The sequence below is a fragment of the Taeniopygia guttata genome, chromosome 1A, assembly GCF_048771995.1.
Source record: "Taeniopygia guttata chromosome 1A, bTaeGut7.mat, whole genome shotgun sequence".
Classification (NCBI taxonomy): domain Eukaryota; kingdom Metazoa; phylum Chordata; class Aves; order Passeriformes; family Estrildidae; genus Taeniopygia; species Taeniopygia guttata.
In genome coordinates, this window is record NC_133025.1 from 55,767,435 (window position 1) to 55,789,632 (window position 22,198).

Below are 22,198 nucleotides of genomic sequence, written 5' to 3' on the forward strand. Positions count from 1 at the left end.
GTGACAATTAAAAACTTAGTGAAAATTTTCATTGTTGCATAAAATAATAGTTATGGGGACATTGCTCAGCTCATGCAGCTCTGTGGAGAAAACTAAAATGAAAAAATAGTTCTGGGAAAATGTGGAGGAGGCGTACTTGTCAATCTTTTATTGTGGTAGGGTTCATAATCAAAATTACTATTAATGCAGTAGAAACTCAAGAAAGCTACACAAAACTTGCTCAAGCCCTTCCTTCATCAAACATGAAGGAAGCTGTAAAGAGAGCATGGGACAGGGAGGGGAGGAAGTGCCCCTCCGATACAGAACTCACCAGTGCTCCCGTTACCACAATGGGGGAAGAGGTTGACAGATGTAGTCGGGATGCTGCTGCACCTTTGTGAAATGCAGTGATGTGAGAAGCAGCTCTCGAGCTGAAAGTTGCCATTGTGAGTTATGGCACTGGCAAAAGGCAGTGCTGGCAAGGAGGGAGGAATTCCCTGAAGTTACCTGGCGCAGAAATGAGACAGTAGCAGCAGGGCAGCTGACTTGGGCTACAGGGTCATCTTGCCCTGCCTATTCCTGGAGTGATGGAGCTGATGCTTCTCATTGTACCCATTCTCTTTCTTGTTTTGTGGCTTTAGATCCTGTAGTTCTTAGCTACATGAAGTTCATGGTGTATGTAGGGTCAGGAGCTGTATTCACATGTAAATCTTGTAGTTGTAATAAAAGCAAAGAAAAAAATATTGTCCAAATCTGATGGAAGATTTTGAAATTATTTCATGAAACACAAGCCATGAAAATTCTCTACAAGTAAAAGAATACTATTGCATATTTTCTCTCTAGACTTTGTGCTTGATAATATGTGTTTAAATACTAAAGTGAAAACAAGGCTTTGAGGGAACATATTGTAATAGAGGAACTAAGTATGTGGAAGAGGAGTAATTTATTCCTGTGAACAGAACTGCTCGCACTCAGAGCTCTCCCTTCAGTCATGTGTTTCTGGAGATGTGGTTTGAACATTTCTTTTCTCTGTATATTTAAGAAACCCCCATTTTTCATTAAATAGCTGATGAACTATTCCACCATCAGCAAAACTGTCATCACAGTGTGTACAAGTGTAGGTGAGTAATAAAAACCTCAGTGAAGAAATGGTGTGGTTTGGCAGAGGACCTCAGTCATAAGCTTCTACTTTCAAACTACAATCATTTGAAGTTCTGTACAATGCTTTTTATAGAAAGATAATCCCATTAATTGTTGACTCATTTTACTAAGAGTCACAGCAGATGCGCAGGTTTGCCTGCAAGGAAAATATTATCAGAGCCAAAAGAACAAAGATTGCAGCCAGACAGGACAACAGAGTGAAGCACACTGAGTCTGCCTCCTGTAGCCAGCATTGGCAGGACATTTGTAGTGACTGGAATTCACCATTCAGTTCCTTGCTTTGTGTGATTCACTGTATGCTAAGACTGAGATCCGGGGATTACTAATAATTCTTATTTAGTTAATATTTTGGTGCTTCTTGTTAAAGCTTGGACTTTATAATCTTGAATTTTTTGCCTTAAATATGTATCCTACTTAAAAGTGGTGGCATCCATAGCAACTCCATTTTTTTTAGTAGAAATTACTGAAAGCTCTGTTTCAGTCTAGAAATAAAAGTTACCATCAGAAAGGTACATGATTTCTTCCAACCAAAACAATTGTAATGCTTGGCAAAACATGGGAAAAGCAGCATGGAATGCTAAAATCTACTAAATACTTGCAAATCAAATCAATGCAGTAATGTCTCACCTTAGACCAACCAGATATGGGAACGTTTGGTATTGAGTTCAGTCACTGATGGTCTGCATAACCCACCTCAATTTGTTAAAAATGAGACTATTTCAGAAGTTATTTCTTATTCTAAAATAATTTGGGTGTTGTGCACAGTTAAACTTGCTGAAGTTTCTTTCAGTTTTCCTTCTGTATTGCTGCTCTGTGTATTTGCTGCCAGTGGTTCACACACTGTTGTGCATACCACAATCTGGAAACCTTTGCTCTCTGTTACTAAGTAAGGTACCATATCTACCAAGAAGTTAAATATTTTCTGGTTCTTGGCAAGTATCATATGGCAAGTGTTTGATCTGACAATTTGAAATTCAGTAAGGTTTCCTGTTTAACTTCACCATCACATGTTCTGAGTGCATTCACAGGGGTCATTAAACTAAAAGAGCAGTATTTATATACTTTTTGCAATCTCCAATTTATATCTACCATATTCACTCAAAGATTTATTTACTACATGCATAAAATGCTATGAAATGCAGGTAATACTGGTTCTATTAATGTTTGTATACAGTCAAAAATAATAGTTTTATATGGTTTACATAATTTTTTTACTTACTGGAAATGGTCTACCTTCTTCTGTTAAGCCTAGAATATTTTTGCCTGTGTCTGGGGAATAGCTCTGCAAGGAAAAAAACCCCTACATTTTTGCATTTTGTCAGCATAGGTATCTGAACTAATCCTTTAAAAGAACCCGATCTGTCCCCTATACTTTGCCAAGATTCCATTTTTCAAAGATAATTCTAAACCGTCTGTTATTTGCTATTTATTTTTCTGGCCAGCACCTTCTTGCAGAAAGAAAACTAATTTATTTGATGAGACAGACCTACTGACTTCAGCAAAAGCTTTTTTTTTTTTTTCTCTTTTTGCAATATTTGGTTGTCAGCTATTTATAGTATTTCAGCAGTGGCTCACCACAGTAAAGGCTGGCCTGATGTTTAACCTTTATAGCTCATCTGCACAGAACAGAGTATCAGTGTGGAGTTTCTGCACTATTCTGCAGCTGAAAGGATTCACAATTCTATCACCACTGCAGTGGGAGAGGTGAGGATGTATCAAAGCACCACTGTGTAATTAACTTGGAATGATAGCTTTTAAATAGAAATTAGAGGAATGAAGATTTTTTTTTTTTTCCAAGAGGGAAATGTTGACTTCCAGAATTCCTGCTCTCCTCCTTCACACTCCTAATTCTCAGATAATTTGAGCTTAGTCCAGTTATCGTTGATATTGGGTATGCTTCAGCATTATAAGCCTTTCCGACACATGTCAGGTCTCCTCACAGAAAGGATAAATCTGTGAAGGGGAAGTATCAGGTTACTTGAGACTTAGATTTGAGGGCAGGTTTGGACACTGTGCAAAATCTATGACCTCACATACTGGATGTCTGGCTCAACCTCAGCATGTGGTGCTATAACCAAGAAGCTGCTTTCTGCCTCCTTGTTCGTGATCAGGAAACTGCTGCTCACTCTTGCTCTGCCCTTGCCACAGCTCCTTTGGTGTTTGGTGAGTAGGTGGGTGGGTTGGAGTGGTCTCTGTAGTGTCAGTGTCACTTGGCACTCCTCTGAGCTGGTCAGGAGAATGCCTGGTTTGGTTGCTGTGCCTGAGCCAGTGCTTGGCAGGGTCTATTTGCTGAACACCCATTTCTGTCCAGGGCTGGCAGGAAGTGTGAGGCTTTGCATTGGTGTTACATGAAAAGACCCAGCAGTAGAAGAGCAAGACCACAGCCACTGGGGTAGGTGCTCTTGGGACTTAACACATGGGGCATGCATAACTATGTAATTTAAGAGAATTAGTTTTGATCCTTTAATTTTGCCTCTTGTCAAAGAGACTAATACTTCCCCCATAGGTTTTGTTTGCATCCAGAAACACTGCATTTCTTTCATTCAGAATGCATGAACAAGAGTGGGATGACAGTGGCAGTAAAAATGAGACAGTGCTGAAGCAGTAGAGAAGCACTATGTGCTTGTAAGTGGGAATGAAAAGAAATACAACAGAAGAATTAATGGTGTTGAGATTGGCTTATGGAACTGCTGATGGAGGACCTATCAAATACTAAGACATGAGTGTACTGAAAAAATGCATCACCTAGATTCAAACATACTTGCAAATATGTGTTTGCAAGCATTCTAGCTTCCCATTTCCTTGCAGGTGATAAGCAAAGTAATTAAGTTCTTATCAAATTTGCACTGTTTACTTCTCTTTTCTATTAGTTATTATTACCTCTTTCTCCCTTACACCTCTTAAATCTTTCCCCACCTTTCTCTCCTCTTCAGTGTAGGTAATTATTCCTGATTATAAGAGGGGGGTATTAATCACATAGAAGTCAACACAGCAAGTGGCTGGGAGCATTTTGTTGTGCATGGCATTTCTGACTTCAGGTAACATTTCTTATAATTTTTATTATAATTATAATTTTTTTTTATAATTCATAGGATAGCAGAAGCGTACATGTAAGTGTTTCTTTAATCAGGTTAGAAATAATCATGATGGGGTTCTACTTCAACCCAGTGAAAGGTGCAGGGTTTTCCAACATGTATGCATTTTTGCATATCTAATGGGATTTTATGTTGTATTTACAGGACAACAATTGTATTTGGAAAAGGCAGACTGTGTACTGCTTACTTAGACCTCAGGAATTGAGCAGCCCTACTGAAATGCATGCTGCTGATTGTGGAGCAAGTATTTGGGCTGAATATTGCATGTTTTGGACTTTTGTTATAACACAATGTATTACTGTGTTACAATACGCTTGAATACAATACACTACATACGGGAATTTTCACCACAAGTTGTGTTTCTGTCACAATTTTATTGTCTGCATCATCTGGAAGGTGGTATTATTCAATGCCTAGAAACTAGGGCTCAGATTTCCAAGGATGTTAAAGGATGCACTTTGCCCAGGGAATTTGACTGCTCAGTTTTGTATAGAGATATGCTGTGGCTATATTTCTATTACCTTTTACCATTCCAGCTTTACGTGGCTTGAGGATGACATGATTACCAAAATCACTAGTTTGAAATATGAGTTAAATGTCTGCAGAATGTCCATCTCGAGCAAACGTGGCTCCCAGAGAGGAAGGAGAATTTGTTTCATGGGTTGTACAACAATAACAAATTTGAAGTTGCTCTCTTTCCCCACACCCCGTGTGCTGAGCTGTTGGTGTGAAGCCAGAGCACATCTTGAATCAGAACACCTATTGGAGCTTTTGTTTCCTGTAAGCTGTTGCAAAAATCCCATTTTATAGAAGCACTCTTTTCTGTTGCTTGTGTTAATATTCTGTCTTACAGTGGATGAGCTTTACAAAATGGCTTTTGCCCACTGAATGCAACCAATATTTACCAATCTAGTGGGGACCATGTGATGCTGACAACAAAATTGATTCTTAAGGCCACGCGATATTTTTGCACTGAAGATTTGTTTTCAGCCGTTGCTGGTTTTGCTGGACTTTGTATTAAGGCTGTGTGTGTGCCTGTGTAAACCAAGTAGAATGAAAGCCTGAACAGCTGCTTGAGGAACTGGGGTTCTGCTGAAATGGTCTCATCAGGCAGGTCTAAGGAAGGGCTGCTGCTGCTGAGAGGAGCTGTCCTGTCCTCTTCCAGCAATATTCCCAGCTGTTCCCTTGTGCAAGCAGCAGTGCTGGGGTGGCTGTGAGGTCAAACCCATCCAAAAATGCATTCCAGCTTCCACCTACCACATTTCTGCTGCTCATCTCACAGTGCCCTGCAACAAGGGCTGGTGCTGGCCCAGGGGAAGGAGTAGCCAGAAGCAGAAGCTGGAGCAGAAGGTGACAAGGAGGGGGGACGGTGGCTGACCACAGAGCAGCTCTATTCTCGGCAGCAGCTCTGTATTTGGCTGGGTGTGATGTGATGGTGAGCGATAACCTTCAACAGGTGTGAATGCCTTGATAAAGCTGTGTGTGCAAAATAAGTTCCTATTCTGGCCACAGCAGAACTTTATTGTCTTAGGAAATCCTTTTAATAAATAAGATACCATTTTGATAGAGATTTTTAGCCTTGGCTTGAGGAGTTGACACAGCAATGCCCCTTACTGAGCTGCACTCTGGGAGCTGTGGATTTTGCAGCATCTTGGCTGACAAATCTGCAAACCAATTAGTTTTCAGAAAAGTCTAAGCCTTCACACTTTGACCCTCACTGCAAACTTATAAGTGATCTGAATATAGATTTATAAATTGTGTGCAATTGCCTTCCCAATTTGCGTGACCTACTGATCCCACAAGAGTTACTCTTGTTAAATTTATTTCTGAATTTAGAATCGCCCATTTAGAGTGAAAACTGCTACATTTGTAGCAGTATTTGTATAGGATTCAGTAGGGAAGGGAAATCCAGCCTGTCAGCTCTTAGGTGGAGACAAGAAAAACTTGCTGGTCCAACTCCCTGTACCATCAGCTTGGTCTTTGTAAGAGCTTTCACTACTCCCACCTCCAGGAGAGACAGATATGGCACTTAAAGTACCTTGCTGGGCTTTGGGGAATGCTGTGGGACAGAGCTCTCACTGCTATAGTACAACACAACTTTTTGTGGATGGGAGTGACACCAAAGGAAACAGAGTCAAGCAATCTCTGCCTACAATCACAGGCATCTGAGACACTTCTGTAGAGTGGAGGCCTTGTTAGATTATCCTCATCACTCTGGAACAGCCCCCTTTATGTTCCTGGGACATGTCTTGCAACTTGGATGAGCTAGAAGAGGCAAAGATGCTGTGCTGCTGGGTGTTGTGCATGTGTTATCACCGTGTAGTGGGGCTTTGGTAGCACGGATTGTTGATCTCACTATGGACCTCTGCAGGAATCTGTGTTGGTAGAGGCAGCCTCTGGGTGTAAGGCTGCCTCAGTGTTCAACAGGAAAAATAGGCTTCAAGGAAATAAATACTTGGTAGTATTGTTGGAATCCAGAAAATGCTGAAGAATCATTAAGCAGCACAGAGTATTAGTTGTAGCATCTGTTTCCATTGCTTGTTCTAAGAGCAGGCTTGGCTGTAGCTAGGGATGGTGGACTTTGCAGTGGGAGAGGGAGTTGGATCAGACCAGAAGGTACAAACTCTGCAGACCAGTTGTTTAGAAGATATAGGATGATCACCTTATGAAATGATTAAGTGGGTTTTGGATTTGCTTTTTATGGAAAAAACCAGCAAAGGCAAGCAAGTGGAAAGGGTGGCAAACAACAACAGTAAATAGAGGTGCAGAACCTCTGCCCTAATATTTTTTTAAATGAAAATAATTGTGACAACACGGCAGCAAATGATAAATGGGCTTTCCTCCTTTTCCTTGCTCCTCCCACAAAAATGTTGTCGAGTTTTTTGATTCAGAGGTAAATGAATATTGATCTAAGTGACATCTTAAAGTCCTTCATACTATTCTTTCAGGTTTTTGATTGTGTTTAGAGAAACAATTTCTTTTAAGCCCCAAAACTAGAGAGCATGGTTTTGGCTTCTGTAATCACATTCTAATAAGTGCTTTTATTACAGTTTCCATTGTTTGCATATGTTTTACTTTATATTTTCTTTCATGTTTCTTATCAATAACACCATATTGACCCTATGAAGGAGAATAAATTCCATTCTGCTCAGAATGAGTCAGCTGGCTTTGTGCTGTGCTCTTTTTTTCCCCAATACTTATAAAAGGGCTCTTTCATACAAAAAAAAAAAAAAAAAAAGTGCAATTAATTTAGCTGACTGTTGGATCCTTCCATCAGTAATGAAATAAATGTTCTGAATATATAGCATTTTGTACACACTTTAAATACAGAAATAGAATAGGTGAACAAAAATGCTGGCTCTGTTGAACAAGCAACAATTCAAATGGGAAAAACGTCTGTTGGATATTGTCATGTTCCTATAGAAGAGCTTAGGCTAGTCATGGTGGAAGAATATTCTTCATATCCAACCCTTCAAGGTTTAAACAACATAACAAATTTCAGTGAAAGGCAAAGAGTGTTTTTAGGATGAGACACTCTTAAATATTTTAATATTCTCTGTAGAGAATTGTTAGCACTCTAATAAATGTTCTTGTAGCCATTGTACTCAGTCCTGTTTCTAAATGTTGTGTGTATTTATTTTCCAGGCAGCAGCATCTGTCCAAAGCCCTTAATACTGTCTAGAGCTTGTGCAGCGGGTGCCACAGCCAGGCTTGTGGAGCAGAATGTACACTATGACGCGGCTCAGGGAATAAATGGAAGTGTGCCACTCAAACAGTCCCCACGTTCAGCTGCAAGTCCAAAGCCACAAGGTAAGTACTCTCTAATGTTTTTGTTAGGGAAGTCATTCTCTCAGACTTCTGAGAGCAACAGAGCACCTTGAGAGAATTGTATTTGAAAGAGAGAAAACGATGGGGCATAAGCTTGCTACTGAAATACAAATGTTCTGTAAATGCCTTGTGATTCTGTAATTTCTTATTTTTAAAAAGCTTTTTTTTTTTTTTTTAAAGCATTGCTGTATTTGAGCTGAGAGGTTTGGACACTATTTTTAAACTGGAGTGTTTGACAGTCTGACTTCAAGGCAGGGGTAGTGGAAAGATATTCAGGGTCGTTGGAGTTCTAGCAGAGATTGAGAGGAGCCTTCCCGCAGGAGTATGTGGAAGGATGGGAATTTCATGTTTGTGCACCAAAAGCTGACAGTAATGTACAAAGACTACAATTAGATCTTCTTTGTCTCTCTTTGTGTCCATAAATATCTTTACTTTTAAAAGTGAAATAGATCAATCTGTATATATATACACTTTATATATATGCATATAAAGTGTGAATATATATATAATCATACGTATATAAAATCTCTATTTATATTTACTCAAACCATGTTTTTATGTGGTCTTCTCAGTAATATTGTTGATTCTGCTGTGGCTAATCACAGCTAAGAGTCACTACATTCCAGAAGTCTTGAATTCAAATCAAATCTGGACTGATACCTTTTATAGGTGACATGCAAGAGGAGCTTTGATTATTTTAAAAGTTAAAAAAAGAGTGAGTTTAGAAGACATAAATCACAATGCTGCTCAGTGCATTGAATTCTGAGACACCTTGCTGATAAGACAGAAATGAGAATTACTTACGGAAAACTAGATGTGGAGGGCTGACCCTGGCTGAGTGCCACCAAAAGCTGTACTCACCAAAAGCTGTTCTGTCACTCCCCTCTTCAAATGGACAGGGGAGAGAAAATATAACAAAAGGCTTCTGAGCTGACATAAGGACAGGGGGAGATCACAAACTGATGGCTGTCATGGGAAAAGTGTTGATTTTATTATTAACCATAATCAGAACAGGATAATGGTGAGTGAAACAAATCTTGAAAACATCTTCCCCACACCCCAACCTCATTTCCAGGCTCTGTGTCCTTTCCTCAGTGTCAGAGGGAGATGGGAATGGGGGGAGTTTATGGTCAGCTCAGCACAGATTGTTTCTGCCAATGCTCAGGCAGAGGAGTCCTTCCCCTGCTCCAGCTCAGGGTGCCTCCCACGGGAGAAAGTTCTCCATGAGCTTCTCCAGCGTGTTTCCTTCTGTGTGCTACAGTTCATGAGCTGCTCCAGCATGAGTGGAAGGTTCAGTCCTTCAGGCACAGCCTGCTCCGGCATGGGTCCCCCACAGGGTCACAAACCCAGCCAGCAAACCTGCTCCAGAGTGGGCTTCTCTCTCTGCAGGTCCTGCCTGAAGCCTGCTCCAGTGTGGGCTTCCCACGGGGTCACAGCTTCCTCTCAGGCATCCACATGCTCCACCACGGGTCTCCTCCATGAGCTGCAGGTGCATCTCTGCATCCCCATGGATCTCCATGGGCTGCTGGGGCTCAGCTGCCTCACCATGGGCTGCGCCATGGGCTGTGGGGGATTCCCAGCTCCAGCACCTGGAGCACCTCCTGCCCCTCCTTCTGCACTGACCTTGGTGTCTGCAGAGTTGTTCCTCTCATATATCGTCACTTCTCTCTTCTCTGAGCACAATCATGTCTGTACAATAATTTCTTTTCCCCTCTCAAATGTATTACCATTGAGGTGTTACTCCCTTCTCTGATGGCTCAGCCCTGGCCAGTGGTGGGTCCATCCTGGAGCTGGCTGGTATTGGCTCTGTTGGATGTGGAGGAAGCTTCTGGCAGCTTTTCACAGAAAGCCACTCCTCTAGTCCCCCCAGCTACCAAAACCTGGTCACACAAACCCAGTAGTAGAGCACATCTCAATCAAGCACAGAAATTAGAATCGCACTAGGGTCGTCATGTAGTGGAGTCAAAAATCTCTCTATCACTCAATGGGAAAATGCACCTTAAAGAATTTTGCATCAGTCCTGAATTCATCTTAGAGTTAAGGTTGGGAAGAAATTTTTGAGGTGTCAAGAAAATTTTGTTTACTTCAGGAGAATGAGAGGAAAACAATGCAGTATTTTTTTGTGTAATTTGTTTTTACAGAACATTTGCCAGTATTGTTAACTAAACAAAGATATTTTTGCCAGTCATGTGTAAACATTACTTATCTGAGGAACCTTTCTGCACCATTTCCTAGGTCTCTAGAATGAATTCTCTACAGCAAAGAGATCATGTGTTCTTCCTAAGAAAAATATTTTAGAAGTAATTAATGGATAAATAGAAATGTGCTATCAATAAAAAGATTAAGCCTTTCAAAAACAAAGCCAACACACTTATTATAAAATTTTAGCTATTAGATAAATTAGAAGTTGTATATTATTGGACCCCATTCATTCAAGTTACACAGCTGTTGTTGCTCTTTCCTAGCCATTTTTCCTTTTGTTTGTCAATATTATGTACTCCAAAATGGGCCAGAGCCAGGAATAGTGTGGTAGTCTAAGAAACGCAGCTGTGTGGATGAAATTCAATAATACTGTTGTAAATAGTATTTTGTGTCCCCTTTGTTCATGGGTCGCTCTCCATTTATTAATATTAAATATGTGCATCAGATGGAAGTTTTATAGTATATCTTTTGTTTGGCTTTTTATTGAATTGAAGCAAAAGAAACCATTAATGAGAGAGGCATTTGGGAGACTGAATGTTCTAGGCAAACTAGGCTGCTCTGGTTTATTGGTTTAAAAGTGGCCACTATTTTTTAAAAGAGCTTTTATGTGGAGGTACAGAAATGGTTTTGGTCTATAGCAGCAGGAAACATTTTTCCATATGATGGAAATCAATCAATCAATCAGTCATGCAAATACTAAGTGGCCTTTCATTGTGAAAGGAAGCAAGATGACAGACCTGAATTGTAATGCCAATGTATTTGGTTGTGGAGAAACTAATTGAAAAATGACCTTCATCTAACCTACCAAAATAATTAAAATGAGAGATACAAACATGACATTGAGGTTGTGTTGCAAGTGTGGTACAGCCATTTTCAGTAAAAATTTGCTTTATTAAGGGAAATAGAACTTTAACTTTGAGGAAGAATGTTCAAAATCTTGCACTTTGAGTGAACCCTGTGCTTTTGTCAATACTTGGTCTCTGAGAAGTAGTTTAAGTATTTGGAAGTTCACTCAGGGTAGCTAGGTGAAGTGAATAAATTTCTACATGCAATCCAATATAAAATTCTTTATTTTCATTTTCATTTTTCCCCCCTGGCATTTCAAGGAGTAAAAAAACCTGTCTGATACACTGTCAGTAATAGCAGTGTTTTTGTTCTCCAATAATTCTTTCCATCAATTTTTGTTCCCGAATAATTCCTTCCATCAACAATTCAGCAATTCATATGTCAAATTTCTGTCTGGAGGAGCATTTGATTCAAGAAAATCATTGGAACAAAGTTGGAACAAAGCCTGAAAAGGGCTGAATGATGATGAGGGAGTTGAGCAAAGGGATTTGGGCCATGGAGCAAAGCAGTCACAGTCTGTGTGTCTGTACCAGCTGTGAGATGTGATGCTTTGGAGGCAGTCAGTGGAAATAGAAAAATATGCTACCACATATGAATCCACAGGAGAAAAAGCAAATTGTTAAATAATTTTAAATTTATGCTATAAATATTTGGGTGGTGATCTGAACCTTGCAATAGCAGAGTTCATGTAGAGTGACATGAAAGCATTAGCCTTTTTTCCCCCTAGTTTCTTCTATTCCTTGCTCTTTGATCCTCTTGCATCAGTTCTTTTATGATGTCAAATTGCTAAATACTGGGCACTGAAACTGCTGTCTGTACCAGGCAGTTTTATTGTAGGATGCAAAATATGTGGAAATGCCAACACTTCTTCAAAGCAGTGAAGTGTCTTGTCAATTGAAGACTGTGCATCAGTTGTTCATTTAAATTTTTCTAATGAGAGCCTAGGAGTACTTATGAATCTCCTGCTGAGGCTGAAGAGGCATTTTTGTTTGGGTTGGAGGTGGCTTGGTTTGTGCTACTGTGAAATGATAAGGATGAAACAGATTCAACATTTAAACTTTGGCAGTCAGTTTTAGCTGCCTATCGGCTGTGTAGCATGAATTCCGTCTTCCTTTCTCAGTTATTATGTAATCTGTGGTTAAAAGTTTTCAGTGGCCTGGGTTTAAAAAACTGAGAGACCTCTTAAAGGTCTGAGATATAGACTGTACCTCCCTGGCAAATGAAACTTGTACAGTTAAAGGTGAATTGAACTAAAACTGACAGCTACCTCCTAGGTAGGCTTCTCCACTGGTCCTTGAAGAAACCTGCTACAATGTCTCTTTTATCAACAAAACTGACAAATCCCCGAATTATCTCTGTGAAGAAGAGAAATAAAAGAACAAAACACATCTGGTTATTATTGGTCTTCTCTCTTGATATAGTATTGAAAGATTCTTGTGGTGTGAACTAAAAACGTGAAAATGCACATCTCAAAGAGAAGATGATTTTTCGCTCTCTTTCTGCTGTGTTTATGTTACTGGCTATTTAATATTGCTCTTAAGAGTATAAAGCTTTGGCATCTATTCAGTAGTGCTCATTTTATATTCCCAAAGGCAATGGAGCATGCAGGGAGGTGATGATGGATGACTCAGCCAGGAGAGCTGTAGTTGCTTACCACAGGAACTTCTAACTTCATTTTCATTGAGTCAAGGCATAGCAGCATTTTTAATCATTGAACACATTATACTTTCTAAGACAAGAGATAAATGACCTTTGCTGATATGCTTTGGAGTCTGCAAAGGTGGTTGTACCTTTTGAGCCATTTATATAGCATTACCTGACTTTTCCTTATGTATATATGCAAAGTTAAATGCACAGCTAGGCACTGCAGCGTAAATCTTGATTTTGGCTAGTGGTATACAGTATCTGCTACCTCAGTATATGGAAGGGTTTTCTTTGGGCAGAATAAGCAGTTCATATCTCCTAATGAGCTCAAAATTCTACAGCACAGAGGCAAGAGTATTTATAGACTCAAACAGAGCTCTGTATTATGCAGGTTACTACAATAGGGCAGTCTTTTCTCTTTTTTCCCTCCTTAAGATCCTTGCTCTGCACACATTGAAAAATAATCTGATTAAAACAAAACACTACAGAAGTACATTGAGGAGAGAATTAATGGAATTTGCTTTCCGTAATCCCTGTTAACAAGGCTGACCTTACAGGAAGGTTTGAGGGTTGTGGGTTGTTTTTTTTTTATACTACTGATTCTTTTTTTTTCCATTGATTTTGTGACTATTCTTTCTCCACTGCACTATTTCTGAACCACAGAGTGGCTACAGCAGTAGCTGGTAGGGGAAATGCTGTGCTAAGTGCTGATAGGGAGTAAGGAGTAGAATATTTTGCCTAAGTGGATTGGCTGTTTGGTTTGTGGTTCTCTTCTGAAGATATTACAGTGATTTTCAGTATATGGGGATTGTCCAATTTGACAAAATGTTCCTCATTGCTTGCCATACGTAAATGCTGCTTAGCTGTGGTTTTTCAGCTGCAAAAGTTTGTGACTTCCACTTCCACAAAATGTCCTAGAATTTGATTTTTGTCCTAGTGGATCCAGTATAAAAATAGCTACTAACTAATTCCTTCTGCTTTATCAGTAGACATGAATTCCCTCGAGTTTAGTAGTTTTAATATATCCTTGTGAGGATATTAACATTTCATGAGATGTACAGAAGAATTGAGGAGATGTACAAGTCCATTCCATAAAAGAACTCACAGGGCTGGGGGTTGCACAGAGTCCATTGCAAGAGCAAGAAATGTTCCTACAAATTACTGTGGTGCTGGTCAGCAAATCCACGCCGTGTCCCCTTTGCTGTCCGCCTCCTCCCCGAGGGGATGGCAGTGCTTATGATCAATGATGTGTCCTGCTTTTCCCCAGCCTGCTTGTGTCTCCTTTTTTCAGCCTTTGTCAGCACAGTGAGCTTATTCAGTGCTTGGACAATTATCGGATGCTCACTGGCCTAATTCTGCCAGCCCTTGCCCGAGCTCCCTGGGAAGAGGGAATTTGGGGAAAGCCATTCCACTGCACTGCAGCTGCCGCCCAGCAGCTGCACAGGGCTTCTCAGGAGGGACTGCAGTCACTGCAGCTGAAGCAGTTACACAATTTAATAATCTGCTTGTTTCAGGGTTGCAAATAACTATTTCAAAAGAGCAGAATTCTGAGTCATCTTTCTGTACTGCATCCTTCTCCAAACTTGCTTTTTTTGTGTGTGTTAATAACTATAAAGATTCTGAGGACTGAAGGTGCACATATGCACAGTAAAAGCATCTGACTTACAGTAATTGTCTTCCTTCTCCCTCTGATGATTTCATCTATCAGTCTTTGCAGTTGATATGGTTGAACTCTAAATCTTTTTATGGCGAATTCATTTCTGCATAGAGTTACTTAAGGTACTTTTCAGACTGCAGCGATCACTGCAATCTCACTTAACTGCAAATACGTTGTTGGAAACACAGACAAATATTACCTCCTGTATTACCTATGAATTAAATAAAGGGAAGAAATGAAAAATTGCCCTTAATCAAGTGTTTCTTCAAGTTTATCACCATCTGTGGTTAGTACATTTGAAAGAATTTTTTCAACATACATTTCAAATGCTGATGGGATTTAAGGTCATTCCTCTGGTGCATAGGTTTTCCAGGGTAAGTTAAGAAGATATTCTAGTGTCAGCAATGCAAAGAACATGGCTCTTCCACATCCATCTATTGTGTATTCTGTACTAGAGCTTTTGTCCCTACCACAAGAGTGGTAAAAAAAGCCAGTTTAAGTCCTCCTTCCCTTCCCTTGCTCACTGGCAGGTCTTTACAGTTGCTGGAGAGGCAGTGCCTGTGCCCCACTGCAATGTGGTGCCTCTGGAGCAGTGCCTGAGCCCCTGGGCCACTGATTCCATTGGCAGGGTATTGGCTGTCAATTTATGCCTGCCTTTCAATAATTTTTTCCAATTTCATACAAATGCTTTCACTGCCCCCACAGTGTGTTTTGGGATGTGGGAATGTGTGGGAATGAGCAGATGCTCTTGGGGAATTAAGGTCCTTTTCCATCAAGTCTCTCCTTTTGATGAGCTGGACATTCATCGCTCCAAAGTGGAATGCTTTGGGCCCAGTCTGTGATGTGCTTTTGTTACCCACAAATGCTGCATGGTTGCTTGAAGTTAATTTAAAGATTTTAGTGCTGTGACTTTAATTGCTTTATGTGTCACCTTGTCTTTTGTGTTCCAGTCACTGCTGTATTATGCAGTGGCTGATCATTAACAGTCTAATTAGAAGGACTTATGGTAAGGATGGGGAAAAGGCAAGAATAAAAAAAACATTTTCAGGAGGGGAGGTTTTCAGCAGTATAATTAGACAAAGGTTCAGTGAGTAAGGGAATTTTAAAGCTAAAGGCAAATACCTTTTTTACTGATGATTATTATTGAGGTCGCAAGGGATAAGGTAAAGAATGAGAGCACCAGAGTTTTGGGGCAGCAATTTAAATCTCTCTTGAGCTCCACAGTATTGCTCTTTCCATTGTGCTTAATCTTTTTTTATTACAAAACCTGCAACCATAAACTTCTCATATGTATTTCCTGCAGTACACTATGAAAACAAACACACAGAAAGAAAACAAGATAACTTCCTAATTTTCTAGCTTGTTAAAGTAGCATATGGTTCAGCTTTTAGTCAAAAAGTGTAACGGGATCCCTAAACCAAACAGTGCATGAAGAATTATGTAAAGTCCCTGTAATTGTAAAGCAGCTTTAAGGTTAATTAAAGCCAAGAGTGTATCTTTTTCATTGCTGCAATGAGTTCTTTATGCAAAAATTTCATTTGTGAGAGTAACCTGATGTTGCAGAAGTGTCCCTGCCCATGGCAGGAGGTTTGGAACTAGATGATCTTTAAGATAAACCATTCTATGATTCTGTATTCTAGAAGCTCAAAGAAATACAAGTGATTGATTTTTATTGTTGTTGTTCTTTGCAGTGCCTCCAAAGCCAATTCATCTGCAGAAGGCAACATACCAAACCCCTAGGCATAAAGCTTTAACAAATCAGAAACCAAGAATGGAGGAAGAGACGCCTGCTGCTGTTTCTGGTGTCACAAAGGAAAAGTCCAGTAAAGTGTCAGATCTCATCAACCGTTTTGAGGGAGGCAGGTATGTAATAGAATTGGAATTGGTTTGTAACTCTGTTTGTTGTGTGGGGATTGTTGAACTTGAAGCTGTTGATGCCTTGTGAAGGCTGACCTGGAACAGAGGCTAGATGGGTTAAAGAATAGAGTAGGTGTTTATGAAAAGGCCTCAATGGATACACCCTTGGGCAGCACAAGAGCCCAGCCAGGGCTACACCCAAAATGGACCCAAAATGGTCACAAAACGGACAACTGGTCTCTCACTTTTATAAGCTCTGGTCCATTAGCATATTGGAGTTAATTGTCCAATTACAGGTTATGAAGTCCCATCCTTCTTGTTTTCCTCTTTTCAGTCCATTGTTGTTTATTCTCTTGGGCCTGAAATTTGGATCATTTGTCCTTAGTCTCCAGCTAGAGCAGAAATTTTTTTGTCTCCCTGCTCTGTGAAGAGAGCTTATTATCCCCTAATATGAAGCTCAGAACTACACACCAAAGCAATGCAGAATATGAAAAATATAAAAGCAAAAACCTGAGGCATCACTGTGAGGAAGAATGTTGGTACTATGGTAGGGCTCACTTCTTTCCCTAAAAAAGGACTTGATGGCAAAATTGCACGTGTTGTGAAATAGTGGGAGCCAGTTGTATATTTGGATTAACAAGGTGTGCTTTTTCATAAGGCGTTAGTCCTAATTTTCCTTCAAAAGTAAGAAAAATTTGCAGCATTTAAAAAACAACCTGAAAAATGTCAGCAATTTGAAATGTTTAATATTGAAGCTAATATTAAATACTTTTTTTTCTTGAAGAAGAAAAAAAATACTTTTATGAGCAAATAGAAAAACCTGAAATGTTGTTTTTAGTTTCATATTGTCTTTTTCAATCGTTCATGTGAAGAGGGTGAACTCTACAAATTATTTGTAGTGGCATGGCATACATTCCCTAAATGGTTTGCTTTGTAGTACTTGGTGCTTTTGGTGGAAAAGCTCAGTGTCCTTGAGTTTCATTCTGTGGTTTATGGGAAACATTTGGAGCTTTGGGAAAAAAGAACCACAGTGAACACTTCTTTCACAAAATGGTGTTTTTTGGGTGTCTTTAATTAGATACACATGATGCATCTCTTAAGTAGTTGCATTATAAGCTTTGAAACAGAAGTCTCAAATGTATCTTCTGTGTACAAAGAGAGCGACTTTCCAGAAAGCCTGTGACAGAGGAGCAGCTCAAGAAACAGTCCAGTGACAGTTGTGCATTGCAAGTTTTGGATGTGGTTTTTTCATGTTCCCTTGGGATATGAAATCACTTGGATCTCAGAAGGGCTGGCCCCTGTGGGAGTAATGCATGACGTATAACACAGTACCTGCTGTGGAGCCAGAGTAAAAGGGCTTTCACTGAATTTCCCCTCAAGATGGGTGAAATGTAATCCTTTATATAGAAGCAGCTGAGGATTACAAAAGTATGTTTGTCCATTGGAATAGAAATAATTTCAGAGCTTCATCTGCAAAAAACATCTGTCATTAGGCAGAGACTTAATTGCACTTGGTGATAACAGGTGCTCAGAGATGGGAAAAAGAAATTACTGCAGCACTGGAGGTCCTGTGAATTCTTTTAGCACCAGGGTCTAATCCTGCTGTCACTGTTTTCTAGTCTTCCCCCAAAGCATCACCTGGCTTTTAAACAGTGCAGTATCCATAGGAAAAAAAAAAAATTATCCTTTCTGAAAGAAAATTCTTCAGGTTCATTGTGCTCTGTACCACTGAGCCCTACATTTCTTCCTGCTAGATCTGTGTTGTGCTGGAGCTTCTTCCATATTATGTAATCAAAGGAAACTAGAAAGAAAACTTTCTTGTTGATGGACATTTACAAATAGGGACATTTTGTGGACTATGGGAAGCTGAGTTGGTTTTGGGCAGCATTTATTAGGTACACCAGTAGTATCTGTCCAATGACTAAATACTACCCGAGTCTATGATCTCTGCATATGGGAAATGTTCATGATTAGAATGCTGGATTCTGGATTATCCTGCTTTGGCAGTGGAGGTAATTAGTGTTTTTTTGAATGAGCTCAACTCACAAAAAGTGTCTTCTATGAAGCTGAACTTCAATTTAATTAAGGATCTTGAAATGGCTAGGTAGCATGTTCATGAACTGCAGACTGTTATTGTCAACTATAATAACTTATTTTCATTAGTCTGTACAGCCCACAAGCATGTAGGCATGTCAGAAAGTTATTTAAACCTCTTTGTGCAGGCAATTAAAAAATGTATATTTTAATTTTATCCTGGAGTTAACTTTTAAAATAAAAAACCATAGTCTTTACATGCCTAAAGAAAAAGTGATTTAAACTTTTTTTGTTATTTGATGGAAGAAGATAAAGTTAGTGTAAGTTATTTTTGATCTATGTGCACAAAAGTGCAGAATATATTTGCAACATTTGTGTAAAGAATCCTATAAATAAGGAGTAAAAGTACAGTTTGTAAGCAGTTTTCATCCTTCCAGAAGATGGAAGTCCATACCAGGAATAGTTAGAGGATAGTCAGGACCAAGAGATAATGTTTTTAAAGCAGAGACAAATTTTGGAGGAAAAAGATCTTCAGAAAAGATGCAGCATGTAAAAAGGACGCTGCTAACTAAGGAAACTGGAAAAGAAATGAGATAAAAATGTTAAGGTCCTCATGTCATATTCTGAACTAAGGAAAGGGATGGTAAATGTTCTTGATTGATTGTGTTTGATTAACTTTAATAATTAAAGAGCTGTTAGGGAATGGGCTGCTTGTTTAAGCAGTGGACTAGGACTTGGGAAACCACGAGTCTTGCTCCACTTCTGCCAATTACCTTCTGGGACACTTTGGGCAAGTTGCTTCCTCTATCAGTTTCTTGGTTTCCTGCTCTATTTCATTGAGCTAAGAACAGAAATTTTATGTTGCAAAAGATGACTGAATCCAGCTGTTAACCCAGCACTGCCAAATCCACCGCTAAGCCACATCCTCAAGCACCGCATCTTTGCATCTTTTAAATACCTCCAGGGATGGTGGCTCAAAATCTTCCCTGTGCATCCTGTTCCAGTGCCTGATGACCCTTTCAGTGGAGAATTTTTTCACTAATATCCAAGTTAAATCTCCCATTACCATGGGATTCAAGACATATAGGGAGGTAATGGCTCAAAATGGGCAGAGCTGTGGGTTTCTAGTAAGAGAAGTTTGTTTGTGTTTTAATGCATTTCAGGTCTCAAACTTCCTAATCTTAATACAGGAAAAGAAAAGATTTTTTGGGAGGAATTGGTCATATGGTGCAAGTCTCCTATTTCCCATAGCAGGATTTTCTATAAGTCCATATTTAACTCTTCTCTCATCGATGTTTTGTTTGCTTGGTGTTTTTAGCTCACTGAACCCTGGCGATTTCAAGAAAGATTCCTCTGTTCTCCACATTACTAAATCTCAAGGAAGATATGGGTCCACACCATCACCTCAGCCAAAACTCCCCTCCCAGCACTCACTGCAGAAACAGGGAAACAGTACCACTGACAGAACTCAGGTTGCACAGCTGCCCACGGCCAACGGCGTGGTAGCGCAAGAGCAGCGGGAAGAGGAGGAGCGGAGATGGCCGGAGCGCGGCTCGGCCGTGTCCACCCCCGTCCCGGATGATGCCATGGACAGCAGCTTGATAAACGGGGAAGGGGAAAGCTCTCGCAGGGAGTCCTTGCAAAGTGTGGCTGCCTGTGAGGAGCAGATGCTCAACAGCTGCCACAGGACTCCGAGCAGCGACACGCTGCTCCCACCCGAAAATGAAACTCTAGGAATTGATACTGATGTCAAGGAAGAGCCAACTGAGGAATGCAATAAACAAGACCAACCTGTAGAAACAAAGGTAAAGAGGGAAATTGTTTTGTTCCTGATGTATCACTACTTTTTGTGTTTTCTCTAAGTTTTTATTTACAAAAGTAGGCTTCCAGGAGCAGGTCAGAATTGAAGATATTTTTGTTATTTTCCCTCTGAAAAAAGATGGGAAAAGATTTTGCTCGCCTTTTCCCACACTCTCCCCTCCTTTGCTCTTCTTCACATCCCCTTGGCTCCTTCCCTGTTAGTTATCGGAGATTTAAAAAAAAGTGAAACTCAAATCCATGTGCCTGTTTAGCACCATGCTTCAGCTGTGCCAGCCTACAAGGGACACATGTTGGTGGTGTATATGAAATAAAATGCCATGTGCAGTAAACTGTAAAGACAGAGCTTCAGGCAGAAGTGTTGTGTGAATCCCTAACTTGGATGTAGTTGTCAAGTCAAAGCTGGAAAGGCAGTGGCAGTCTGCTAGTGATCAGATAGATGCAATGTTCAGGGTATACTAAATATATGACTTTTTAGCAAGGAGAACGTATACCATGATGAATTTGAGCTCCCTTGTAAGGAAGGTTTTAAAGGCTTAAGTGAAGTATGTGGGTGGGAAGAAATCTGTCTTGGGAAATTAATTGCTGAAAAATGGTGCATATTTTTCACTTGTGAAAATTGAGTTATGCAGTTTGCCTCCTTGTACCAAAGCAGTAAATGTGATTAACAGTTCTGGTCCAGCCATCCCTAGCCTTCCTCTTCACCACAGAGCCAAACAGCTGATGCTGGAAGAGCTCCTCCTCACTGCTGGTCGGGTGTACACCTGCAGCAGATGACTGCAGCCCTTTGGATAGCTCGGGGTCACATACATATATGCCTAGAGGTATATTCTGTGAGTGGGAAAGGTGGGAAATATACTGGATAATGATAAGAAAGTGATGGGTTGTGTGGGGTTTCTTCTTTTTTTAGTTTTGTTTTGTTTTTTTTTTCCAGTAAGAAATGAATGTTATGATCCCCCGCTAAGCGTAAGCCTGGGCACAGTCCAAGGCACTTTTGGCCTGCCACACCTGTTGTAATGTTTGTCTCCTGTTGGGTGATGCCTGTTTCCCTTCTCTATGCCTATAGAGTGCTGAACTCCCAGTGGGAAATGATGTTAAGCTTGAATCCAAATCACGCAGTAAGGTGCTGGCAGCATTTCCAGGAAAAAAGCTGAAAAGGGAAGCAGTTCTGTTTTAAAGTTCAGGAAGGAACTGGGCAAATGCTAATGGCAGCAATCTCATTAAAATCTGTCTTTGAGCTGCTGGGACCAGCACGTGTGATCTGTCTTGTAGTGACACTAAGCTTGTGAGGTGTAATGTGACTGTGACTGTAACTAGATGTATATTGGTCACTGGTGCTTGAAGAGTACAAAACCAAGACATGCCCATGCAGGATGACTTTTAAGATTGCACTGGTGCAGAACTCAATCTGTAAAACTGAGCTGGGTCACAACAACCCTTCCTGAGGTACCTTGTGCAGCAAGGACTTCCCCTTTAGTCTAGTGAGGTTAAGAAGTGTTTCTGCCACCCTTTACAGAATCAAACACTGATTTAGTTTGCATTAATGCAACCTGGAGGTGGAAATCAGCCCTGTGGTGGTCTAAGTAGCTGCTGCCATGCTGTCTGGATTAGGAGAAGGATTATGAATGACAGGAGAGTTCTGGTAGAGCTTTAAGCTGTTTCTGTGTTCAAGCACACACGGGTAAGAAGTAAGAGCATTAGACAATCTGTGATTTTGCTAAATGCCTACTTAGTCATTGTAGAATATTGAAACTGGGATGCAGTCCAGTTGAAGTTGCACTGCACAGGATAGCAACGCTCTCCTGCCCTTTTGATTAAAAATGTAAATACAGTTGAACAAAAGCAAAAGGAGCAGATGCATGTGAGTCATAGTCAAACTTTGAGTCTGATATATTTATTTTGATGCTGATGCAAAGTATCTTGTCTCTTGTGTGCCATGTTTCTTAGTTCAGGAAAGAGCAGGAAGTGGTGCTCTCTCTCTTTGTAAATGTGTACATGTACAGCAGAAGTAATCCTAAATCCACAGCTGGAAGGGATGAATTAAATTGGCAACTGGTGCAAAACTGGTGCAGAAATT

General features: G+C 40.1%; 1 protein-coding gene across 4 annotated transcripts in view; it reads left to right on the forward strand.

Annotated features, from left to right (window-relative positions):
* FGD4 (FYVE, RhoGEF and PH domain containing 4) overlaps positions 1–22,198 on the forward strand; it is a 102,742-nt gene that overhangs the window by 53,198 nt on the left and 27,346 nt on the right. For all 4 annotated transcript variants that reach the window (XM_030263283.4, XM_030263285.4, XM_030263284.4 and 1 more), the window contains exons 2-4: positions 7,881–8,045; positions 16,104–16,275; positions 19,622–20,108. In XM_030263283.4, coding sequence (XP_030119143.2) covers positions 7,881–8,045; positions 16,104–16,275; positions 19,622–20,108 — 824 coding nt within the window. The remainder of the gene's footprint in view (positions 1–7,880; positions 8,046–16,103; positions 16,276–19,621; positions 20,109–22,198) is intronic.